General features: G+C 42.7%; 1 protein-coding gene across 1 annotated transcript; it reads right to left on the reverse strand.

Moving 5' to 3' along the window:
• Positions 1-286: 286 nt before the first annotated feature.
• On the reverse strand, positions 287-26,430 carry xrn1 (5'-3' exoribonuclease 1). Its single transcript, XM_036129067.1, has 40 exons — positions 26,171-26,430; positions 22,384-22,616; positions 21,009-21,106; positions 20,694-20,803; positions 20,493-20,603; positions 20,319-20,404; positions 20,134-20,221; positions 18,776-18,944; positions 18,470-18,537; positions 17,324-17,461; positions 17,061-17,230; positions 15,160-15,249; positions 14,750-14,906; positions 13,824-13,943; positions 13,541-13,710; positions 13,320-13,437; positions 13,059-13,154; positions 11,178-11,281; positions 10,753-10,887; positions 10,465-10,627; positions 9,709-9,822; positions 9,287-9,385; positions 9,088-9,203; positions 8,843-8,989; positions 8,351-8,440; positions 7,360-7,495; positions 7,221-7,277; positions 6,945-7,077; positions 6,768-6,837; positions 4,965-5,157; positions 4,810-4,884; positions 4,642-4,725; positions 3,557-3,637; positions 3,298-3,435; positions 3,052-3,193; positions 2,805-2,968; positions 2,596-2,709; positions 2,394-2,499; positions 1,411-1,589; positions 287-1,314 (listed from the first exon to the last, which is right to left on the reverse strand). Exons 1-40 carry the CDS (start codon positions 26,243-26,245, stop codon positions 955-957), a joined length of 5,097 nt encoding a protein of 1,698 aa, XP_035984960.1. The 5' UTR covers positions 26,246-26,430; the 3' UTR covers positions 287-954.
• Positions 26,431-26,779: the final 349 nt, after the last annotated feature.

Raw genomic sequence — 26,779 nt, forward strand, 5'->3', positions numbered from 1 at the left:
TGAATCTATTTATGAATGTATTAAACTGTGGCACTGTGCTGTCAAAACAGCTAACAAAAAAAATCAATGCCCCCCCCCCCCCCCCCCCCCCCTCCCCCTCCAAAGAAATCTGAAATACAAAATCCATAATTCCTAAGAGGGGGAAAAATATTTTATGTGTGCTAAAATGTGGAACTTTTAAGTTAAGGTAGTTTTACCTCCTCATGCAATCCTAATCAGAGATCTTTATCTCAATTTGCCTCTCCAGGGAAATGAATTGATGGCTGTGGCAGCGGTTAAAGGAAAACGTGATCTTGTCACTTGATCATGCAAAAAAAAGAATAATAATTCAGGGTGCACCTGATTGGACGAACTAAGAAACACCAGACAAATGATTTTAATGCCCTTTTCTTCCTTTTGTTGTCATTTTAAAAGACAACAAATGGACAGAGCCAAAGACTCCAGGCAGTTTTAGACTTTAACCTTTAGTTAAATGTCTCCACGGCTGTTTGAATGTCTGGTCCAATGAGCCAACTGCGTTAGTTTGAGGTGTTATATAATGTATAATATTTTTAAACAGAAAATCCACCTGCACAGTCAATTCTGTGGGTTGGAAATGATCCTCAGTGCTGCCTTACTTTAGCAGTGATCCAAAAAAAAGAAAGAAAAAAAAAAAGTAGTTGAGATGACACCTCTAAAAAGGATCTGCACAGCTGCCTGTTGGCTTAAACACACTGGGCATAACAGGGCTTAAAAAGGCATCTCACCACGATCCTGATTTAGTCAGGGTCAGATGCTGAAAGAAAAACAAATCCAGTTTTACGCATCAGGATAAAGCTGCTTTCTGCTCTTAAATGGTTGCGAGAGACAATGATGAGGTTTCGATCGGAGACTCAGAAGAAGAGCAGCTTAAAATAAAAGGAATCAACTCTTCTTTCTCGAACACACACACCTGATCCAGAGACACAGCCCAGCTCACTCTGACACTTTAGTCGCCTCAAAGTTAACAGCCAGCTTCCTGTGCTTCCTCTTAGAGGCGGAGCCAGGGGTGTGGCCCGCTGCGGGCGCGCTCTGTCGGGGAGGCGTGTGCCGGACTGCCGTCTTTGAGGCGGCGCCGTCCGCCAGGCTGGGACTGGATGAGGAGGGCTCGCTGTTGGCCTGCTGCGTGTGCGGCTGGTGGGGTTTGGCGCCCTGTGATTGGTTCTGGGGCTGCGACTGAGCGGAGCGCTGGCTCTGGGCTTTCTGTGATTGGTTCCTGGCGACGGTTTTGGCGGCGCTGTAAAACTCTCGGCTTTCTTGGCTGTTTTTGTTGGCCGAGGCTCGTTTTTTCGTCACCTGTGGCAGACGCAAAGAAGGGCCGAGGGTGAAATTGACAGCTGGAGCAGAGCAGAAATAATCGAGCCTCCGTCGTTAATGCGCGTTACAGCTCACCTGTAACGGGATGAACTGGTTGTGGGAGCCGATGGGTGCAGCGGGAGCGGGGTGGGGGCGGGCGGCACCGGGGAAGGTTCCTGGTGCTCCGTAGAAGGGCTGGTTGGGGTGGTGGTGAGGGGGCAGGGTCATCCCCCAGAGAGGAGGGGGGCCGTAACCCTGAGAGGGCAGCAGCAAACCTGACAAAGAAACAAAACCAGTGACTTTGTTTGACCAGGAACCATTTCAGGTACCCAGCTGGTTTTCTGGGGTAGTTCAGTGAATGGGTCTACCCAAACCTGCTTCTGAGTAATTAAGGTACTCAACGGTGATTTGAAATGTTTTATAAATAAAGCAGGATTAGATTAGCTGATTGGTTCTGATCCTATTTACTACGCTGCACAAAGGGAACTAAAATTACGTAAACTTTTCTTGAACTTAATGTATTTGTCCTTCATTTGAGCAGGTAAATAGGATTATCTGCCAATGGAATGAGTATTTTACCCCTAAAATAAGATAATTAGATATATTGCACTTGAAATAAGATGCTGGAGACGAGTTGTTCCTGTTTTAAGGGCCAAAACCTTATTCTAGTGGCAGATCATTTAAACCTGCCTGCTCATATCAAGGACAAATACGCTAATTTCAAGAAACTTTGACTGACTTTAAGTTCCCTTTTTGCAGTGTATTAAAATAAAAGCATTGATAACAAAAGATTTTAATTTGTAAAAACATTGCACTAAAATCTTTAAAAAATGTCCATCTGCACCAACCACCTGTGCCGGTGTGCCAAACGTTTTATCATGTTTAACCGTCACGCGCTACTTTGTTTTGCTCAGCCACATGAAAACGCTGCTTATGGCTGAAACATGGAAACAGAAACTCTTGACAGCGCTTCTGTTGAAGCGAAAGGCAGCAGCTCACATTTCAGTGCCTGGCTTCTCACTATTAAACGCGTCTGCTCCGGCACTACAAGCTGGAACCTATCAGACCAACACACCCACCTTGTTGGTTGAAGACCGGCGGCATGGCTCCCATTGGTGGCCGCGGCATCTGAGCCATCCCTGGATACAGGTGAGGAAGGAGGGGGAACCCTGACCCCAGGGAGTTCTGCAGGTACACGAGAAGGCAGACATATTGCATGCTTTTACACCTTTTCCAGCATGTAACACACGGCAGACTGTGCATATATAGATGAATAAATACCAGTCTTTGGAGGGCAAAGATGGCGGCTTTCTCCTTGGCTTCGTTTTCTGACTGACACTGAGGTCCGTGAACCATCAGCCCGTTGGACAGCTTCACCTGGCAAACTACCAGACCCTTAGAGGGACAAGCAGCGGCACACAACAAGGTAAATCACAGTGATATTTGAGCGGAGCGGCAGATCTGAGGTGGGGAACTGTAACTGATCTTACCTGTCGGTTGGGAATGAAGCTGAAGTCTGGAGGGGCCATGCCCAAGCCCACGCAGACACAGGCCAGCTCTGACACCTTACTGCTCAGGGCAGAGTTAGCAGCAGCCGCCGATGCTGGAGGGGGTACGGCGACCGACTCGCTAGGAGCGTTGTTTATCGTTGCAGCTGGGTGGAAGCAATGTGCGGTGAGAAAAGAAGTAACACCAGCTCCCCGCTGTGCTGGCTAGGAAACCTGCGCGGCTACGTACCTAGCTTCTTATTCGATCGTCTTCTGTTCTGCTGGTGCTGCTGGCCAGCAGAGGGAGCAGGGTTGGCCGACCCCTGGGATGTCGGACTTCCTTTTCCAGCGCCGTCAATCTTCAGCATCTCCTTGAGAACCAGGGTTCCTTTCTATAGCCCACCAAAACGCCTGAATTAGCCTCACGTTTTTTTTTTTTTCATTTGATCATTTTCGTTCTTATGTTATATAATCATCACCTTATGTCTATACTTACCATGGCGAAGGACTGTGGAGACAATGGACCGTCTGGCTGGCTGCTGGGTTCCTCTGGAGGAGCAGGAGGTGGTGGCGTCTGCTGGCTACCCTGGGACAGCTTTAGATTGGCAATGAGCTCCTCAAACTCAGGGGTACCCTGTAGGAGCCAAACCAGAAAGGAACAGTGTTTTTAATACACGGCAAGAAAGCCAAAACAAAGCAGTCCAAAAAAAAAAAAAAAAAAAAGAATAAATAGGAGTAGAAGTTGTCTTATTAACCTTATTAGCCGTGTTCTTGGAGGGGAAAAAAGAGTTGACGTCTTCATTTTTCTTTAATACTCTGATGCCACCAGTTGGGACCTGCAAAATAAACAACTGCATTTGGATGCATATCTTCTACCACTATTAGCTTCACCTCAACATTTTGTCATCCTGCAACCACAAACTTCAAAGCGATGCATTAGGATTTTATGTGATAGACCAAGACACTGTATCGGCACCAACAGGAGGCAGACACCACTGATGTCCCATATTCATCCTCTAACTTCACAGCGTTTAATAAAAAGGAGAGCCGATATGTTTGAGGGCTGTCTAAAACGCATGAAGGTTACACTCACTCTTGAAGGACAAGAGAAACACAGAAGAGTTTTATGGGGACTTTACTGAAGGGGATTTCAAACAAACGCATTTAAAAAAAACTTCTGTACCACCACTGAAGGTGGCGACCACAGCGCTGTCATTGCCTGTACGTTTATTTCATTTCAAGGGAGGTGTGGATGGAGGGGGAAAGAGGTGTTGGGGGCGTTTGATTGGTTTTCAAAATATGGTTGTAGCCAATCATAGCGAAGTCAACTTAGTAGAGCTGCACATCATTACCGTACCCAACCCTTTTACTGTTTGGCCTGACCAAACAATGTGAATTCTTTGGAAAAATTACATATGCAGCAATATCAACAACATGAAATGGTTCATGCAGACATGGGACCTTTTAAAAAAAGAACTCTTTGAAGTGGGCGGAGCTTGTTGACAAAGCGCTCCTGGGTCTGCATTTGTGATTGGTTGGGAGGATGTAATGACTGTTGCATTAACCTACATGATAGGCTAGAATGCAAAAGGTTTCCATTGCACCACCTGTCTATTGATCGACATATGTTGTTATTGAATTAATCGCCCGGTCCTACTTTAAGCATGCCAAAGAAGCAGGAATCCGTAAATGTGGCCTTGATTTCAGTTACTCATCATGCTTAGGCTAAATTGGTATGAGGGGGAATCCTAATCATCATTACTTTAAAATCTTTTAATTGCAAAGTACATTTCTCATGAACAATTGTAAAGCTGCAGATTTTTCCCAACACAACACTTACGTTATTGTGCCAGTGATCAGGAGGTTTGTTGGGAGGGCCTGTCTTCTGCAGAGACTGCCACACGTCACTGTACTCCTCCTTAGACTGGCCGGAGAAAGAAACAGAAGTCTTTATTCCGGTTCCATCTGGCTAAGGCACACGACGCTTGACGAAACATCTGAAACTTACCTTAGCGTGTTGTTTCTGGTTGGGACCTTTAGATGGAGTTTTGTTACCCTGAGACGCCCCGGCATTCTTGTTGTGCTGCAGAGGAAGAGGCGAAACGACTAAAGAACATCTTATCACAAGCGCTGCTGTGCTGTGTGCATCCGTTCCCCTCTTACCTGCGTGGGCACAAAGGGCGAGCGAGGCGAGTGGTTGAGGCCCGCCATGCGCTGCGAGTTGAAGTTGCCCCCGGCGGCTGGCTGGGGCTTGACGATGGCGGTGAGTTTGTGGGAGCCGTGGTCCAATCGGGTACCGTGGGACAGGTTGATGAGAGCGCAGGGAGGGAGGCGGTAACCGCGAGGGGATGTACACCTGAGCGAGCAGACAGAACCACAGCGGGGTCGTTTCAGGACTAACACAGCAGTCACGTAAACCATTTTTAACCAAGGAGGCGCTGAGCTGCTTCCTGGTTCTAAAAGAAAGACCAGAGACTCTTTGCCTATTGAAATACTGAGAGTAAGCACACTTAAAACCTTATTGGAAAACATTTATTTCCCTTTCCTGCTGCTTTAAATATATTAGCTATTGAACGTGGAAGATGCTTTGTTTGCTATGCGGTACGGGGTTTACAATAACTGTTTTAAATGTGATGCATCGACAATGTTTCTTAACTTGGCTTATAAAAAAACGGGTGGGTTAACAAACCCCCAGCGCTGTTTCTAACAGTTTTTATAAAGGCAGACTCAAACGCCACATGGTAATTATGTTTGAATAATACTTCTTCCGTCTCTGCGTCAGCTCTGACCAACCTCCCTATGCTTCAATGAAAAGCATCCCCACAGCATGACGCTGCCACCACAATCTTATCTGACCACAGCACATGCTGGCTTCTAAACTGCAAACATGTCTTGTTATCGGTTTAAACAGTCTTCCCCGAGCCGCCCAAAGCTTAGGATAATATGTGATATCCTAAATCCTGCTTCAAACGTCTCTACGGCCCCATTCCTGACCTGGTGTTTGGTCTGTGGGCCTTTATGATCTTTTTTTTTTTTTTCATTAATGTTCCCGAGCGATTAAACTGTATTACACACAGGTGGACTTTATTTAATTATTAGGAATCATTTCACAGACGTCAAGAATTTGTGACCTCTTTAAGCTGAATTAAAGGCTACGTTCACACTGCAGGACTTGATGCTCAATTCCGATATTATTGTGAAATCGTATTTTTTTGCGTGTCCGTTCACATTTCCAAATATATGCGACTTGTATGTGATCTCCTGTGTGAACTGCATTCATAAGCCTAAGTGTCCCGTATGCGCAGTAGAGGACGCGATGACGTCACACGCAGCAAGCGTGCTCATTGTTTGAGGAAGTAAACACGGATCGTAATGCTGCAGCGTATCTTGCGTACTTTACGTTATTCTCCAACCGGAGTCAGCACATTACCAACGCAATCTTTTTAAGAAGATCAAAAAGGAAGAGAGCCAAATTTTAGCGATGTGAGTGGCTTTACTGATACGGACTTCATTCATAATTTTCGAATGACAAAGGCGACCTTTATGTGCATCTGAACGGCTCTCTTTAGCGCTCTCACATAAAAACACACATCTTCGGCGGCCATAGCAGGCAGTAAACGCGTTGCCGTGGGGCTGAATGGACTTGCAACAGGTGCTTGTTAACGCACAATAGCCAACCTCTTTTTTTTTTTTTTTTTTTTTTTGTCAACCTCTTTGGCATAGCCAGGTCCACTGTTAGAGACGTTTGTCAAGTATCAATGACGTGTAGGTCGGAAGAATGCGACCTGGGCGTTCAGACACAGGTCACATTTAAAAATCCGTTCAGACTGTCATGAAAAGAAAATCGGAATTGGGTCACTTCAGGCTGCAGCGTGAACATAGCCTTAGAGACCTGCGGCCACTCATTTGTGGATCCAGCACCAGCGTCTGGAAAAAAAAAAGTACTACTAGTACACCGAAACTTACCTGATGCTAAGACCTCCGGCAAATTCCTCGTCAAACAAGACCTCATAGAGAACCTCGGCCTCGTGCTCGGCTGAGGACACAGACAGGCACTGATTGATGTACTTAAACTGAGCAGAACTTTAGCCGTCGTTTGTTTCGGCCTGCATCCAGATCGCGTTGGGAGACGAGCGTTTCTACCTCCTTTAATGCCGATGATTGTCCCCCTGTGTCCCAGCGGGACGCTGAAGCTCTCCCGGATGTTGACGACTCTGTCGAACAGACGGAACTCGGCGTCGGGGTCTGGAACCACACCCTGCTGCTGCTCCAGGGGCTGCAGGAAACATCGTCACATTCCCTTGACTCTATGATCCTCAGTGATTAACGAATCTTTCAGACGTCGTTCACCGGCGCCAACAATTACATCATCAAGTTAACAGGTGACTTATTTTTACGACTGGTGAGACGTATACCAACCCGAAACAGGAGATGAGGCTTGACTGTCACACGGACTTTCTTGGTGCTCTTCTTCACCTGAGGGAGGAACGGTAACGGTGAGGCAAAGATAAAAAGGTGCGTGGCTGTGAGATGCGGATGCAGAGAACGAGTCTGCCACCTTGGTCTTCTCCACTGCCTCCTCAATCTTCTCCACGATGGCAGCATCCAGAACCTGGAGGTCACACGACGCCCTGCTGGTGGAGCTGACTGGATGACTTTTCAACCAGGAGGTGATTTCAGCCACCCTCTCTGCCCTGGAAAAAAATCAGGCCAACAGTGGAAACGTTGATACAGAAATGCACCATCGTTCAAAGTTCAGAAGAAATGTCCTTCATGATGTACAAGTTAGTATTTGTAATAAGAAATACCGTAGAAAACTTTCCTATACTTAAATGCCTACACCACCTTCTGTAAAATGAAGATATTCCAAACCAAGGCCTTAAAGGCTCAAGCTGACAATAAGAAATACAAATATTTGCAATAAGAAAACAAACATGTGGGTCTGCTGGATTCATGGCCTTACGACGTGGGCTTTTTGGCAAACAAAGATACCAGATAGTGAGTAACCTATCCAGAAACAGGAAAAGAGCTGAGTCATTTCCATTACATTATAATTTTATTGTAAAATAAAGAGCAACTTCTTAATTCCTTTACCTGAACCTGTTTATTCCCTCTGAAAAGATTTTCTACAGCTTTAAACAAAAAGCATCATACACTATATTACAGCAAAGTGGAATGTGATTGCATTGTACTTTTCCCAATAGCATATTCTGTTTTTTGCTGGCAGAGAAATTGCTCACGTTGTTAAATATTACGCACATTGATATTTCAATGACAATAAATTTGTGGTACACATTGTTCTGGTGCCCAACTGTTTATTACAATGCATTGATGTCAAAAACTCACCAGCTGTGTTTTAGAGCACAAACATCTGTCCTGGAACTTAATTTAGAAAGCCTTGTATTGTTCTGTTGTGATTTTTTAAATATTCGCTAATAGTTAAATGGAAACTTGTGTCTAAATAATGAAACCTGTAGAAATAAAGGTTTAATAATAATATTAATAAGCTCCTGACCCTTAAAAGGTCCCCTGCATTTCCTAGTCCTTACCCATTCTGGTCCTCTCCCGGCCAGATGTCGTCTTCGTAGAACACGTCGTCGTGACTGCATCTGGACACTGCATCAAAAACCTCTGAAAATCTAGAAAAATACAGCAGATGTTAATTCAAGAAACAAGAGCTGTTCGTTTAATAGAAAACAGAACAAATTAAAAAAACACCTTTTTCTTTTAATAGAAAACAAAGCCGCAGCTCACTTTTACAGCTACCTGCTGACCTAGCTTAGCGACGCCTGTCTGATGTTTTCCCACCCAATAAATAAACAGACTAGATTTTCTTCTAGTAACTTTAAAAACCTTAAAAAAAAAGTTTTACAACCTGACTAAATCAGTCAATAAACAGCATGCAGCAAAACACACAGAACCTGCAGTCAGGAGCTTATTAACGGACGTTCTGTGTAGCAGCTAGCGTCACCGTTTACGTCGATCGGCCGCAGCAGCCCTAAACTTGGCAGCAGACTGCTGATAGTAAAGAAAGCTTGTACCTGTCCAGGTATTCAGCTAGCAGTTCCTCAACAGCCGCAGAGTAAAGCCACTCTTTCTCGGTTCTCTTGGTGTACCCAGGAACCTCCTCGTTCTTCTTGTTGAACTTTAGGTTCAGCCCCACGTTAGCTTTTTGCTCCCCACAGGGACTGGACGCAGAGAAGAGCCACAAATACCGATTAGTTGACGAGACAGCACAAGGACAACGATTATTACCATGTAAAATAAACAGCGTTTAGACACAAACTTCTTCTTGGAGCCTCTGCCGATGAAGATGCTCCCTGAGAAGCGAGACACGAGGTAGCTGCTGATGCTGAGGCGAGAAGCCAAGATGTAGCCTGGACTGTACTTGACCGAGTATTTCTGGAAACGCCACGGGAACAAATGAGGATGTTTGACATTCCCAGAAGTAAATTGACATCCATGGCGTCAGAAATGGGTCTTACGTGTTGATTCTGGATCAAGTGCTCCAGCTGCGGCTCATGAGGCACATTGAAAACCACTCGTATCCGGCCGTCTTTGAGGACATCTTGAGAGTCTTGTACCTGAGAGGGAAATTTAAAGAGCAGCCGGCGTTAGTTCTGCTTCCAACTAGCATCAATCATTGGGGTCTACGGTATGTCAGTCTTAAGCTATAGTTTTTTTTATCTAGGTTTCTCATATTAATTCACTGGGAGTGTACACAACTGACAACAAACAGTCTAAAAAACAGTCTTATCAATTGTGACTTAAATTACAAGACAAATCTATAGAAATTAATAGAAAAGCTCAACTGCATTCTACTGTTCATTTGGAAAGCATTTGCTTGTATAGAGGTACTTGGCCAATCAAAAACAATGATGTGATCTCCTAGAGGCAGAAAACCCACCTCTCCCATGGCACCGTAGTAAGGACTTCCCACCATGAAGACTGTAGTGGACGGAGGAAAAAGCTCCTCCAAACTCTTGAAGCAGGTCAGAGACGAGTAAAACGCCTTGATGTCCTGAGAATGAGGGGAGACATCAACATCAGGACCGAGATCAGCAGCCAATTCCAGACTACATCACATGTCCAACCTAAAGAATAATCCCAACCAATACAACTGCATCATGTTTTACTCAACACCTCTAATTAGAGATGTCCCAATCTACCCCAGTTATTACTATTTTATCAGTCTTTAATAAACTCAGACCCTGAATGCTGGTATTACTGTATCGCCTCTGACTTTATGTCAGCTTCACTGACAGCAGGTTATGGTAAACAAGGTTTAAACATCTTAACACTTCTTCATGTGGAAGTGCAAAAAGAGGCTGCTCTGGCCGCTGCAGCTTCACGTCTGATTTGTTTTAGGTAAACTCTGTAAGCGAGAGCTGGAAACAGAAGCTTAATCTTTAATCATCACCACCAGGAACAAAAAGCCCTGAACAGGATATCCCTACTTCCTATGCAGTAAACACAAATAAAATGAACTTTTGCTAGATATTAATGGGGGCTTTAACAAATGAAGCTTTGTAGCACCCTCCCTTGTGCGGTTTTGCTCTGAACTAAAATGCTCAACAGGTAGGTTTAAAATCTAAGCCGACTGCAGTCGCTTCCTTCATCCTTCTGATTTGTGAGTTATTGGATGGTGTTTGCATGCCGGTACCTTAACCACCGTCTGGTACGCGAATGGAAGGACCTGCTTGCACCACTGTTTCTCCAGCTCCACCACTCCATTGGCCTTAGGGACATACTTCCTTCCTGTCAGCATCTGACCGTACAGAAGCACGTTCGTCTCATTCACCACGATGCCTTTCCTCTTGAAGAAGCTGAGAGAATACAAAACAAATACTTCAGAAAAGGAATCTGAAGCAGACATCCCCATCCAACTTCATTTGCTGTAACAACGCATATGGCAATAAATCTGTCTGCATTATTGCTCAGTGGAAATTACTGTTCAGTGATTCCCTGCACGTCCTTGACCCAGTCCTTCTGCTCTTTGTCAGACAAGCAGGAGACTTTAGTGGGGGGAGGACTGGACGGCCTGTCGTACACTCGCTGGACTCCAGGAGGCTCATCCAGAGCAAATCTGAAAGATGTGTTGGAAGGTTTTGGTCATCCTTACCTACTTCAATTTTAAATGTACTGAACCAAAATAAAAAGATCAGTGTTTAGTCGTCTTGCTATCATTTCCTAATTTTTCATTTATTCTTTATAGAAGTCTAAGATAATGTTTTCTCTCAACAGGATATGAATTTAGCAAGTACTTAAAAAAAAAAACTGTGACCACAAAACAGCACATAAAAGGTAACGTTTTGTCTAGAGTCTAGAACTTAATCAAAGCATTGCCATCACGTTTTTCAGAGTTAATATCCGTACCTGGTTTCCCCATCTGACACTGCAATAATGCGAGCTTCCTCTAGATGGGGCCAGTTGACAAAAACAGGCTTCCCCAAAACATCTGCGGCAACATGATCACAGATCTAGAGACAGAGAGGAGAAGAGTGCAAAAGGAGCTACTCTAATTACTCTGACTTTGACACGTATTTAAGTTATTACGAGGATTTGTGCACCATAACAGATTTGAATGCTTGTTGTTATCAGAAAAGACTTGCTACTTGACTTTGACTTGAATACTAATGACTTGGGACTTGAGTGTCTGTACTTGAAATGACTTGAGGCTTTATTGAAGTAAAAAAAATAAAATAAAAAATAACAGGCAAAAAAATTATTGTAAATATCAAATTATGTATCCGCATTTTTTATTTCCTCACGCCGTTAACATTTCAGGGATAGCTCACTATGACTTGTTATAAAGTTGAAATTTTAAATCACCGGACTTTGACTTGACACTTGCCAGTGAAGATTTATCGTTAACCTATACCTGGTTGGATCTTTTATCTATGTGTGTATTTTAAATAAATATCGCATGTAGACAGCATGTAAACATGTTCATGTAACTTTTTACAAAATGACTTTGATTATGTGTATTTTAACTAGCCTCGTGAGACCATCCTGATCTCGTGAGATTTCAAGGTTTCACTCGCAGATCAGTCTGGATACTCTCCGTTAAAGAAAATTTGGAGCCGTTCACCAAACGAACGTCCAATCAGCGTTGGCTTTGAGGCGGGTTGAGGTGTGACGCAATGAGAAGCGCGTCAGTTCAGTCTAAAGAACATGGGGGCTTCAGCCGATGAAACCAGCGTTAGCGCGGCTATCGAGCAAGTTTTATCGGAATTACAGAGTATTTCTTTGCTGAGCTAACGAGCCTTTACCTGCAGCAGCAAGAGTAGCTTGGCTTGTGGTTGTGTTTTCGTCGTCGCTCGAAACAGAGTGACGACGAATCTGATTGGTTCATTTGGCCCGTCTATCACCAACATAGGCCAATCAGCTAACCAGTATTTTCGCCCCTTCCCAAAGTTACTTCAACGGAAGGTTTCCAGATGGATATGCGGAGCAAATCTATCTGGCGGAGTCAGGTAATATTTTAACAGGGGCTTTAGAAATGTCATGCAGATTTCAAATATTACACGACCGAACATGAATTTCAGTATTTGAACAGTTCTAACTCATATTTGTAGTTCACTACCTAACCATTTTGACCTGAATGAACAGGCCTAAGTTCATTTTTTTAATAAAGTCTTAATTTCTATTTATGGATCATGACACATTTATGTGCCAATAAAAGATTATTTAAGAGCAATATTTTCCAGCCTGTTGTTCATAGTCTTATTCTCTTCTGTTTAATTCTCAATTAGTTTATTTTAAAATAAGGTTGAAACGTTACATTTTTACATCTTTTATTGTGGCGATAAACAATGCTATGAGCTAATTGATAAAAGTCAGATTCTGTTAAAGCAAACTACCTCACAAAATTGTCTCGCAAGTTTAAGGCAACGGCTTATAATTGTCTGTAAAATGGTCGCGGAGCAAGGGAAGTGACAGAGTGACACAGTGATAAACTTGGGAAGTGGGAGCAGCAGTTGTTTTGCAATCTGAAAGCTGTGGGTTTGATTCCTGACACGTCAGCCTTTCCACAGTATTTACTACAGAGAGCAGTTTACACAGGGAAACTACGCTCAGCTCATCATGTTCAAAACTGAACTATTAAGTTCAAAGGCCTCCAAAAAGTTGACTCCACCCATGAATATATTCATGTGAACAAACTAATGCAAATGCAGATGATTACTGTCGTAGGTTATTGATAATGAGGCTGTTAGGATTTTTCAGCCATGTTTGTCCACACAAACAAATACTCACCGTTTCCCCGTCCTGATTGGGAAGAATGTCCAGAATCAGGTTCTCTCCTCTGCTGCTCTGCTGGAACACGACCACTCCACTCTTCTTCTTATAAAACTACACGCAGTGAATTAGGGAACATTAGAGAGAAATAAACAGGATTGAGAAAGGTGAGAAAAAAAAGGAAACAAGCCCATCCTTATGGACGTCAGATAAACATGTTAAATTAGAGCTGAATTAACTCCGCGCTGTGTTAAATGGCAACAGGCACCACCGACCCACCTTGTGTTTGATGTGGTGCAGAGTGGGGAAACCACAGAAGTACAGAGCTGAGCGGTCAACACGCTTGCTGACGTGGTCTAACAGTACATGCCAAGCGTCCATGGGGATCTGGACTTCCCTGGAAACACCAATGAGCCGACAGTGAGCGCTCTGAACACTCTCAAAAGAAATCACACTGAGGAGTTTTCAGAAACGACAAGTGGTAAAAGGTGTATATCTACCTGACATGACAATGGACGATGTTTGGGAACAGCTGAGGCAGGGAGGAGGTGTACGTAAAGTCCATGTCAGGGTCGTATGAGTACATGGCGCACTCCGAGTGCCGATTCCTGGCCTTCTCTTCCTTCGTCAGCTTGTGACTGAAAGGCTCCATGGCTGCTAGAAGGCACGCCTGTTCACCGCAAACAGACACACAAGTTGGTAAGTTCAACTCGTGACCCAGGTGTGTGTGTGTGTGTGTGTGTGTGTGTGTGTGTGTGTGTGTGTGTGTGTGTGTGTGTGTACCTCATCTATGAACGGAATGAGCACCACAGCTTCCCATTCCTGCTGCTTTCCATTGAGGTCAGTTTTGAAGTCCAGAGGATAGTATTCAATAATGGGAGAGTTGGGACTGGTCATCAAGTCCTAAAAAAAAAAAAAAAAAAAAAGAAAAAAAGAAAAAATAATAATCAGAATCTGTATCTGTCTGAGTCTGAGCACTACCCTCACAATACGTTTAGGTTTGGACCTTCGATAAAACCTGATTCCTACAAACTTGTTACACCAAAATGACAGACTTTTCCCTACTTTTTTTTTTTTTAAAGTTAGAATAAAAAGGTTAGGATTATAAATAAGTCAAATTTTCTTGAAAGGAGTGTATTTGTCCTTGATTTGAGACGGTACATAAGATTATCTGCAAATGGAATGAGTGTTTTTACCCCTAAAATATTATAATTATGTACTGCACTTGAAATAAGATGATGGAGATGAGTGTTCCTTTTTAAGTGCAAAAATCTTATTCGGTGGGCAGATAATATTATTTACCTGCTCAAATCAAGGACAGATACACTCATTTCAAAAATATTTGACTTACTTTTAGTTCCTTCTTCGCAGTGCAACAAAGATGGACGGACGGAAGGGCTGACAGATGAGAACTTTTATAAAACAGAACAGGAAAGACAGTCTAGAGACCAAAATATCTATTATCCATCAAATTAGACCTCTGTAGAGGACATAAAAACCTCGGTGAATCCACAATACTTTTCAGTTAAGTTTAGCTTTGTGTAAACGTTCAGCGGTCAGAATCAGAACCGTGACTCTGCACTCCTGTTCATTTAAAACAAATGGCTACTTAAGTCCACCTTTATAGCTGTATCAGTGCAGTTCCTTTAGACCCTGACTATCCATACATTTGTTTCAATAATAATAATAATAATAATTTCAGTTGTTACCCTGTAGGCCTCGGGGAGCAGCTCCTTGCTGGCAGCTGGCAGGACGGCCAACAGCTGCTGGAAAGGCATGAAGGGTTTCCCAAGGTCAAAGGTCAGCTTTAATTCGGATATGTTCCGGATGTCAGACAGGAACGGGGCATAGTGGTAAGGGTAGTACCTGCAGAGATGTGCACAGGTTAGATAAAGCTTGGTTCAGGATCGACACACAGACAGCACGACTCTTAACAGTTCGCAATGAGAGATCTGTTTCTAAAGGACACTGGCAATTCAATGAAACTGAGACCCAGCCTATAAATGCCAAAGAGAAAGCAGAAGCTGAAGTACCTCTTCCTCTACACGAGTAAATATTCTCTAAAGCTAAGCTAGCTGACCCGGTAGAATAAAAAGCCAGAGCAGAGATCTCTACTCACCAGCTCCACGACTGAACACCGTGGTAATAGTAGTGAAGGATCCACTGGATGCCTTCCACATAACACTTGGCTTGTTTGGCGAGAAAATCACTGCAAATAAAAGGAATCGAAAACACAGCGTTAAGTCAGCAAAAAGGTGACGAGTGGTGTGGTGATCCATGGTCGACATTGGCTCTGTGTTGTACCAGCTGAGGGTGACGTGCTGCACCCCTGTAAGGCAGGAGGGAGGTGATGGAGAGGTTTTTTTCATGTTTAGGTGAGCTAAGAATATTCTGAACAAAGATAAACCAATAACAGTCAGCTATGTTCATGGTGTCACTGAGAAGTTCAGTGGATGCTTAGGACTTATCTGGTCAATAAGAATAGGAGCTACAGAAGTTGCCACACACCATAACCTGTTGGTTTCTACCTTTTGTTCTATTAGTTTTTACAACCTAGATATTTAGGCAAAAAGCCCTAAACCTATATATGTAACATAAATTGCAAAAATAAAAAACACAATCCTGAAGTTTACTGTCAGATTTAATGATTTAATGCAACAAATGGCCATTTTGATCCATCAGCATTTTTGAATAAACTAAAACAGCTCTATTTTCAACTCTTTGACACTTGGACTATCCAGAGAGATTTAAAGCAACGCTGTTTGGCATTACTTGATCTACTGACTCCCAAACAAGCTACATCTTAAAGTACATCATCCAAACATGATGAAACTCCTTCATTAAAAAAAGAAATCAGATTATTTTAACTTAGTCATAATAAACAAAAACGCAAAGTCTTGAATCTCAAGCACCAGCACAAACTCATCTTTTTTAAATCCACAATTAAACTCTAGATTTTGAAGACGGCATAAAAAACCCAGCTTCATAGCTGCGAGAAGTTCCCTGAGGGAAATCTGTTTTTATTGGTCAGGGAACCTCTGCAAATCAATAAATTAGTCAAGTGACTGGCTGCAGTTAACCAACACTGCAACCTCTCTACTCACCCCTAAAAGAAACAATAGCAGGTGTGTTTGGAGACGCCCACACAAGACCCACTGCTTTGTAATTTAGCTTCGACCAACAGGCTCCAGGAGGTAAATAAACTGAAAACAGCAACGCTGCTCAAAGCCTTCTCGTACTACTTATACAGGCTTTTTTAAAGTAAGAAACATGAGGTCTATGAGTGTTGTAGTAAAGTCAGAGCAAGCACACAGAGATGTAGGTTTTCTATTCAGCCAATGAGAGAGACTTTCAGCAGAAACAGGAAGGCTGAATGAGGTACAACCAAGTTTGCCTTTTTGAGCTTGAAACTTTTGCTTGTCCTGGATGATCATGGATTGGGTGATGCTAAATGTGCTAACTGCTATTATAAAGGTGTAACGACTGTAAGCACATTCTTTTATTAAAGTGGTAAAACAGTGTTTTACAACAACTGCTCTCTAACACGTTGTGTGACATCATCGCTGCTGTTGAGACAAACGAAGGCCTCCAGCAGGAAGACTAGAAGGAAACATCTGGACGCTGCTTTTATATCTGCTTATAAGAGAAATCCTGATTGGGTAAAAATCAGTGCGAGTCGGTCGAAGCTTTACAAAAAACAGAGTTTAGAAATGGGCCAAAATACTCTGAAAGGTCCTTCTCTATTTAGAAGTCAGTTTTCAATACTCCTTATTTTTAGATTGCAAACCTCTGCTGTAAATAACAATCAGCAGATGTTACAGAAGCTCAGGCAGGTTAAACGCAGGCAACACAAAGCTATATTTGCAAACTGCTTCTTTTTTTTTTTTTGTTCCATCGTTCCACAACATCCGCTGAATGGTTTTACTGAAAGCCGTTTTTAAACAGTCTGCCTCTGCTTCAAGGCTTACCAGCATTTAGCTGGTAAATGGTAGTAATTATTTGAGTGTTTGCTGTACGTACTCAGACACCACATTGACACCCATCTTGGTCATGTAGTATGTGCGTTTGTATTGTTTGAACTCTGTTTCAAACAACTCGTCTTCCTCCTCCTCATCATCAGTCAGTCCTTTTTCTTGTTCAGTCCCTTTCTCAGATGAGGTCAAGGCGGCGAGGTGGATGGACGAGTCCTTCTATTTATTAGAGACAACACCTTATAGTGAACATTTTTCTTTATTTAAAGACAAGAATCAAAACAGGTCTCTCTTTAAACGGAGCTTTTCTACCTCTGACTTTCTGCCAGCTCGGCTCGCAGCTTCCTCCTCGGCAGCCAGACCGGCCGACTCGTTCAGATATTTGTTGCCGACTTTACTTTCGAACCACTTCAAGTCCACAAACACCTCACTAAAGTGCTCCCGGTCAAACTAGAAGGATGCAGAACGGCATTAGAAAATGAATTTGTTTTACCCAAGACTACACACACACACACTGGTCATGGATAAACAGAAAGATGAAGGAAGGAAGGAAGGAAGGAAGGAAGGAAGGAAGGAAGGAAGGAAGGAAGGAAGGAAGGAAGGAAGGAAGGAAGGAAGGAAGGAAGGAAGGAAGGAAGGAAGGAAGGAAGGAAGGAAGGAAGGACACACTGAAATAAGGAAGGGAAACACAAATAATAAGAAAAGGTCTCAAGGAAAGAAAAGGAGTAGGGATAAGAGGAACAAATAAGGAGATGGAGGGAGTGACGGAAGGAACAAAAGACAAAGGATAAAGTCGAGCATAGGACAGATGGAAGGCAGAACACACAAGGAAAGGCAGTAGGAAGGAAGGAAGGAAGGAAGGAAGGGCAGTAGGAAGGGCAGTAGGAAGAAAAGGATGACAGTAGGAAGGTGGTAAAGAAAGAAGGCAAGGAAAGAAGGAAGGATGCAAGAAAATGCAGTAAGAAGGAAGGAAGGAAGGAAGGAAGGAAGGAAGGAAGGAAGGAAGGAAGGAAAGACACAAGGAGGCAAAGTAAGGGTACAAAGAAAAATGGAAATAAATGAGGGAAGAAGGATAGACACAAGGAAGGAAGGAAGGACACGAGGAAGGACTAAAGAAAGAAAGGAAAACTTTTTAAACAGCAGTCTAGGGAATAACATCTGGAAGTATTAATATGTTTTCCAGTCTTGTTTTCCATACTAATCCAGAGCTGGAAAACACAAAGACTTTTTCAGGGAGCATAGAAACCCAATAAATAGTTATTCCACAAAAAACAAAAATCATATTTAATTGCTTCTGTAATCCTAAATATATCTCAATCTAAAATCTAATAACAAGTAGAACAGATTAGATAACTACCAATTTTCACTGAAATTAAAAGCATGCGTAACAGCAGCACAGTTGGTAAGAGCACATCATTGAAATGACATTACGCAACATTTTCAGGCTGATCATCTTACCTCAGAAAGTTTCTCCAGGTATTTCTCAAAGTTTCTGAGGTTTAAGTGGCCGTTCTCATTAAGGTAACCTGCAATTATTAACGCATGTCAGTTCTGATCCACTTACATCATTTATGAGATAAAAACAGAGCGTATTGCTACATTCTGTGGTTGGTGACCACCAACCAAAAACAACAGCCTCATATGAACACACAGAAATTGAGCATACACACAACTACAGGACAAATTTAACAGCGGGAGATTCTTGAACATGCACTAAAATGTGTATGCTGTATAGTTATAGTAGTTTGTGTGTGTGAGTCTCACCCCCTATGCTGGGAAGTACACTGATGTAAGTTTTGTACAGCAACGGCAAAGCATCGTGATTAATGTGAAGATGAGGGAGGTGAGGGATGAAATCGTTCCCTACTAGGAAACCCATTAATATCCAGTCGTCTATTACTCGCTCCAGGTCATAACTGGAGCCCAAATGACGCTGAAAAACAGTCACAGACAGAAAAAGATAGATTACATACAGAAAATTGTGTTTCCCAACACGCGACTGCTGCAGTTTTCTTATGCATGCTGTACGCCTGTGATACCACTCATCCAAAGCCTTAATAAAACAGACTCTTCTTTGAGTTTTCAGCTGTATAATTCTTACACTGCAAAAAGGGAACTAAAAATAAGTAAAATTTTCTTGAAATTAATGTATTTGTCCTTGATTTGAGCAGGTAAATAAGATTATTTGGCAATGGAATGAGTATTTTTACCCCTAAAATAAGATAATTACATATTCTGCACTTGAAATAAGATGATTTAGATGAATTGTTCCTATTTTAAGTGTAAAAAACTTATTCTATTGGCAAATAATCCTATTTACCTGCTCAAATCAAAGAAAAATACTGTCATTTCAAGAAATATTTTCTTATTTTTTAGTTCTATTTTTGCATTGTATACGCTATTTATAGCCTTTGGACTTTTCCACACTTTATCATCTTTTAACAGTTTTCTCCCCCCCCCCTTCAATTAGAAAATCCAAAGGATCTGCCCAGTCCACAGGCCAGGTAAGGAGAGAACTAACGAAGGAAGCAGCCAATCATAACTGGAGGAGCTACAGAGTCTCCCACAGGTGTGAGCATCCGTCAATAGGAAAATTATTAGTCATGTTCTCCACAAATTTGTTCTTTAAGGGAGGTTGGCAAGAAGAAAGCCATTGTTGATAGAAATCCTCTTTTCAGTTTGCCAGAAGCCACAAAGAGGACATAGGAAACAGAAAGAAGGGGCCGCGATCGGATGAGACCAAATATTAACGTTTTTGGCCAGTACGTGGTACAAACCGCCCTGAACGCTCCATCTCCACTGTAGAGAACCTGAGACGAAGTTTAAAAGCCGCACGTCAGATGCTGATGACTGAACTTGAACCATTTTGCAAAGGTGTAAAGCAGTCTAGATGAGCTGGTAAAGAAATTAATATCTGGAAACATTGCGTCTTCCTCCTTTATTCTTTGTGCTGGTCTGTCACATTAATCCAAATAAAACACGTAAAACACACGTGGCACTGAAGCCACCAGGCCGTATGAACACCTACAGAACCTGTAGACTACCAACGTTCTTTACGCTTTCGCCTCGGAACGTGCTCGTTCATGTAAAACTACGGACAGCTGTGGTTCTAAGCGGCACACCTTTAGCTCTGAAAACTCGTAGTCAATGTACTCTCTCATCAGAGACAGGTGAAGCAGGTGAAACGTCGTCTCCTCCGGAGCCGTTATCCTGGAAGAGAGGAAACGAGCAACGCTCATGACATTGACGTCGCAGAGGACAGGAGAGCCAGGAAAGAAGAGAAAAGCAACACGGAGGAAGAGGGAACCTTTTCTGGGATTTCTTCCCTCCAAAGCGGACCTCCTCTCTGAGCAGGGAGAAGTTGTGTTCGTGGCTGGCCAGGCCCAACATGATCTACGGCACAGAGAGAAAGACCGGGTGAGCTTTGATGAGCGCCGTCGTTTTTTTGGGGTTTTTTTTGCAGAGCGACGCTGAAGCGTACCAGGTCAGCGTCCAGGCCGTACAGGCAGTGTCGGGTGTTGGGATCGTGATTGGGTTTGGCGTTCTCGGCGCGGATGAACTCCATGATCTTGTGTTCTCCTTCCCCTGGCGTCTAACGTGGAGGAAACAGAGGGAAAAACTTCAAAATCAGATTAGGCCCTCCCTGAGGTGGCCTCGCACTAAAGCTGTACACGACACCCACCTCGTGACCCGACAAGAAGACCCTGACGTTGTGCCACAGCCTGTCGGTAGACACCTTGTTGTGGACAAAGTACCTGAGCTGCTCCTGTAGTCTCGCCATGAAGTCCGTGCCTGCAAAAGGGCCAGGGAGGAAAAAGAAAAGCCGGTTTGTTTGTTGTTGTTGGTGGTTTTTTTAACCAGCACACGCACCCACAGCGGTTAATGAAATGCTAAGAATCTGACACGACAAAAGCCTTTCCACCTGTCAACGTGGTGGATGACTTTTGCGCGTAAATAAGCGATGTTCACACAGAGTAGACCTTTAGACCAACCCTACCAGGAGTGATACAGTTGGAGTCGAAGCGAGCTTCTGTTGGAAGCACCTCTCCCTTATCCAGAGCTTTCTTTATCTTCTCCTCTGCTTCTTTGGCGGACCTGGACGCACAGAGATACAAGCAGCGACATGAGGAGACGGCTCAGATCGGCAGCCGCGCACAGAGTCTCAGCTTATGCTTTCATGTGTTTTACCTTTGAAGTACAAGAAAAAAAAAACATCTATTTATGCTACTTTAGTCCGTTGAGACCCTGTTCAGCCTCTTTAGATACTGCGGTTGTTTGAGGCCTTGGGTATTAGTTACAGGTCAGACTGTGGAAGCTTGTACTTCATTTCCAGGATTAAAGGACTGATGTCTCAGCAGGATCTGGAAAAACTAATCCATGCGTTTATTTTTAGTCAAATTGAATACTGCTACGGTGTTTTCACAGGTCTGCCTAAAAAGTGGATCAAACAGCTGCAGCTGATCCAGAACGCTGCTGCCCGCGTTCTTACTAAGACTAAGAAAGTAGAGCACATCACCCCAGTTCTAAAGTCCTTACACTGGCTCCCTGTATCTCAGAGAATAGACTTTAAAATACTTCTGTTAGTCTATAAATCCCTGAATGGCTTAGCACCTAAATACATCACAGACTTGTTATCAGTGTATCAACATTAGGATTAACTGTTCTAGTTAAACTGTTTTAGTGAAACATCATTAGTTCAGTTTTGTAGTCCAACTGTTCTTAATGTTTGCTTTTGTTTCTATTCTCCCATGTTTTATTTTGTCTCTACATTTTATTCCCACTTGCTTTTATTTTGTTTTAGTTCCCTATATTTTAATCATGTAAAGCATGTGAATTGTCTTTGTACTGAAATGTGCTATATAAATAAATTTGCCTTGCCCTGCCCTGCTGTAAGAAGCTACAGTCTCAGCCGGGCCTTCTCCCAAACTGTGGGTGTGTCTCAATTCAGGGGCCGCATCCTTCAAAGGACGCATTTGCAGGCCGATTACATCACAGCGCGGGCGCTGTGAGCGGGGACCATTGGGTTGATGGCGTTAAAGTCCAAGCTGAAGTCCACAAACAAGATCCTGGACTATGTCCCTGGGTGGTGGATGTGGTGTAGGAGGAAGCGTAGCCCCAAAGTGACTGAATCATCTCTGGACATAACTGCATGCTGAGCAAACTGCAGAGGGTCCAGCAGAGATCTCGTTCTGATGCTTCAACAGGACCACAGATGTCAGGGCTACAGAACTGTGATCACGTGTTGATGATCCCTGTACTACGCTTCAAGGTCTATTTCCCCAGTATCTACCATAAGCTGAGAATTATTTACATCACATCAAAATCACAAAAATAAAATGCAGATTACGTCCCTTGACGTCATCCAGCTCTACCTGAATCTGCGTCCTCTTTGCTGGTTCATCTTTGCCCTTGGTGCCACACCGTCCACGGCCATGAAGAAGACCTTGCGTGGCTTGATGATTCGAAACAGCACCTCCAGGTAATGGAAGATGTCCGCAAAGATCTTCTCCTCAGAGATGCGAAAGTGGACGTCTTCGTCGTTCGGGTGAGAGCACTGGTGGATGATGCCGTTCATGTCCAGATAAAGGTTGTCAAATTCTGGAATCTGCGATCAGAAAGAAAATGTTATGGAAGCAGATAATAGATTTTTAAAAATCACACAAAAATATTGATCAATTTGTTACAGCAACCCCATATATCGTACTTTCCGGACTGAAAGAAGCCCACTTACACTAAAAATACAGTTTAGCCTGGCTAGGAGCAGTTAAAGGCTAGTTACGTTTAACTTAATCAATTAAAGCATTAAGTGGCTACATTCAACATTTAATGATGGAGTTATTGAAATAACTGACATGTTAATATATCTTTTTTGCCAGCGTTTGACTCTGTGACACCCAAGTATGTAAAAAAAGTTGTTGACACTGATTTTCTTGTAAGTATATAATTTGTGCCAACCTCACCTATAAAAACTAGAATTAGCTGCACGACAGTTACCTACATCCACATTGATCACACCTGCACGTAGGGCTGGGTATCATCTAGGATGAGCCGATTCAATAGCTTGATTTTATTTGACTCCGATATCAATTTTTATTACTTTCAAATTAATGCTCAAAGTCATTCAATCAACAAAACCAGCCAAATATTATATTTATGTTCAATTTATTGATCGCTGATATATTAAACAGGAAAATAAAGTGCATTTGGTTAAATATATTTAACGTATCACAGAAACCAAAAATGTGCCCAAACGTCTGATTTTAGGGACGAAGGCGCTTCTACAATCCTCTCGGCCGTTCCACAAATTTGTCTCACTTGCACTTCCTCGCTGTGAACAGTAATGCCGCGCTGTAATAACGCCCCCTAGGGGTTGGGAGGTATATCATATTGAAAGCCAGAATATCGATATTAAACTGTTTTTAAAAACATTGATATTAATCTTTGTATCGGTTTTTATGCACAGCCCTACCTGCACACTAATGCTATAAAACATTTTCACATAATCTTCATTTAGTGAAGTAGCTGTAATAAGAATGAGTCCCATATGCAGCCAATTATGCCTGGAAAACCTAAAATATATGAATAGAAAAGTATGCTTGGAGTCTTAAAATTTGCTACCGAATAAATTATTGTTTTCACTGACATCTGCAACTCTGTGTAGTTCTTTTATTAGTCTTGTGCAACATTGCTGACACGAGTGCAACATTGCTGACAGCGCGACATACGGTTGCTTCAAAAAGACTTGCTGCGTGGCCTGCGTTATATAAAACACAGCTGCCTGTCGGCATAAAAACGAAGAGCAGAACAAAGAATTTGTTCTGACCTGAGGGCGCCCCCCCTCGTACGAACGAGACGCGGCAGACAATTAAAATAAATTATTGACTGTGGTGAAAACTGGTAATGCTCAAAAATATATTAACCTGGAAAATGTTTTAATCGTGGTCTGATCAGCGTCTGCCGACAGAGATGTCTGAGGAGTATTCGCGCTCCACCGTCTGCAGGCTCATTCCACAAAAAGATCACGCCTTTTCTGACACCTTCTTGTGCAGATCTTGGCTAAAACGTAGAAGAAAAAACCCCAGGGTTGGCCCAAACAACCCTGCTATGAAGCAGAGTTGTTTCACAGAGTAATCTGTTGGCATAATTTGACTCAGGGTAACGGCTTCCAAGCTTTGTGAAACAGAAAAGCCAGAGTATGCAGGAATTTACCCCAGAACTTCCTCTGGATATTCACTAAACCGGCTTTGTGAAACAGGGCCCAGGTAGGTCGTGCTTAAAAAAAAATAATAATAATACAAACCTGGAAGAACAGCTTATTCGCAACTCTAAGGATCGGTGTGTGTGTGTGTGCGTGCGCTGAGGATCGGTGATGCTGTGGGCCCGGCAATCCTTAAAGGACCTTATTATGTATAACATAAACTCCTTCAAATACCAGGACATTTTAATTAAATTTGGTGGCCTCTACCAGACAACTAAAATGGGTCTTTCAAAACGACAACGAAAGGCATTGGAAAAAAAAAAAAAAAGGCAAATAAATGATTCTCATTCCGTGGCAATCTCCATCCCCAGACATAAATCTAGGGCTGGGCGTTAAATCGATTAATTCGAATTTACAATTTTTTACGATTTCATCTTTGGAAAATCGTGATTAAATTTTCCCAATGCGCTCATTGTGCTTCCACGAAGAGACCAGCAGCAAGGCGCGGCGTATAAGCGAGGACCAAGGACTATTTAGCAGGAGCAGCAATGGTCAAATATCGCTTTCACAATATACTTAAACATTGAAAATTTTTATACTATTAAACCAAGAGTTCCCTATTAGTAAAATTATTCACAGCAGGAGTGGCAAGTGTAACGCTTGGGATCTTTTTAAAAAAAGATTTAGTTGTTAACCTGGGCTTTTCTCCTCCGCTGAATCAATATCGTCATAAGTATTTTTTCCAAACTTCCAACGTAAGACGATTCTCTTGAAGACTCTTTATGTATCTCTGAAGAAAGCTTATAAGTGTGTGTGTGTGTGTGTGTGTGTGTGTGTGTGTGTGTGTGTGTGTGTGTGTGTGTGTGTGTGTGTGTGTGTGTGTGTGTGTCATCTGTGTGACCACTGGAGCCCATCCGGTATTATTTCAATTATTTTACAGTTCAATCCAATAATAGTGGAATATATATAGTAAACCAAAAAAAAAAAAGAAAAAAAAGTTTGATGTTTATGTCACTGATTTCAGAATGATTCCTGTATTTCCTTTATGATTCATTATACGGAGGAAACCATTTCAAGCCTTTATTTCTTCTAAGGGTGATGATTGTGGCTTAAAGATGATGGAAAAACACCAACATTCAGCGTCTTTGAAAGTTAAGAGTTCAGTGAAAAAGTTGAGACATGGGGAAACTCGTGGTGTCGCCTCCTTATCGATTACACAAACACTGGGAAGACTGCCGACTGGACAAATGCCCAGCAGCTAAAAGCCATTGTTATATGCAGGCAGAATAGAAAGTTGAGTGGAAGTAACGTAGTTTGTTCTTTTTTAACATAAAGCTGTCAATACCACCGTTGTATGGTTTTGTTTACCGACACCAGGCGGCCTGACGCAATGAGGCCAGCAGCAATGATGAAACTACAGCACGCAAAGTGAAATACAACACGGAGTCAATGATGTGGCGCCATTCACGTAGCCCAGAACTACCAAGACGTGTAGCATGGAGGCTGGAGCAACAACCCCCGCTGAACACACAGACACGGGACAGGACAGCATTTCACAACAACGACACGCACAGTTGTTACTGTGCAGCTGCGCACCTTGCAGCAACAACTTTGCGTCGCTCGCAGCTATCGCGATACTTCTGCCAGTCAGGTTAAGAGACTGGCTGACTGAGTAGTTGTTGTAGTTCGGCTTGTACTTGCTGAAATAAAAGACATATATAACCCTTTCCCTTATATTTATTACATTGTAAAGTCAACCCCTCCGAGCAAACTAGCGGATCAGCCCACAGTTAGTGAAGGAATGCAGCTAATGACCTTGTCTGTCTTGTGTTTAGGTAACTCCAGACTGAATTGTTTGCAGATACATGAGCTGCTTGGTGCTAAACACAGAGGAGCTACGTGGATAAAAGGGATCCCCCGGGGGGCCGCCATAGCGCGCTGATAGCAAACAGCTTCCCTACCTTGTGTTCTTTGACAACTTCACTGAGACATGGATAGCGTTCAGAAATCCAGCGGTAAAATTTCGGCACTCCCATCTTCACAAAGCAAGCTTTCGTATGAACGCGTCAAACAGTCGAAAATGGAAACGAGCAGCTTAGCTACGAGTTTAACCACACACGGTGAAATGTTTGATAAAGACTCGCTCAGAGGCGCTCTGTTTCATTTGCTACCGCCGCTAGCTAGCTAGGTGTCTGTAGTCCGACAGTGAAACCGTTCCGACGGGACTCGGGAAACGAAAGTTCCGGGATAATTTGTGCTCACGTCGATGACGAATGGAGCCTAGAAATGAAACCTAAATCAAACCAAAACATTTTTTTATTTGTTTGTTTTTAACGTGTATCACATTTTGATGTCATTGGATATCCTTTAGACCGAATTATAAATAATATTGCAGAAGCTTAGACATTTTTGCCTTTGTTACTTGTCATAGTTAAATTGTAGGTTTTATTGCGTTTATAATTAATTTCTTGTCTCGGAATTTCACAACGCAAATATTTTCTGATGGTGTTCACATACTAAATTGTTAATTTGTTCAATGTACAATGCCCATAGGATTTACCCCGTTTTAG

This window comes from Fundulus heteroclitus, unplaced genomic scaffold (assembly GCF_011125445.2).
Source record: "Fundulus heteroclitus isolate FHET01 unplaced genomic scaffold, MU-UCD_Fhet_4.1 scaffold_133, whole genome shotgun sequence".
Classification (NCBI taxonomy): domain Eukaryota; kingdom Metazoa; phylum Chordata; class Actinopteri; order Cyprinodontiformes; family Fundulidae; genus Fundulus; species Fundulus heteroclitus.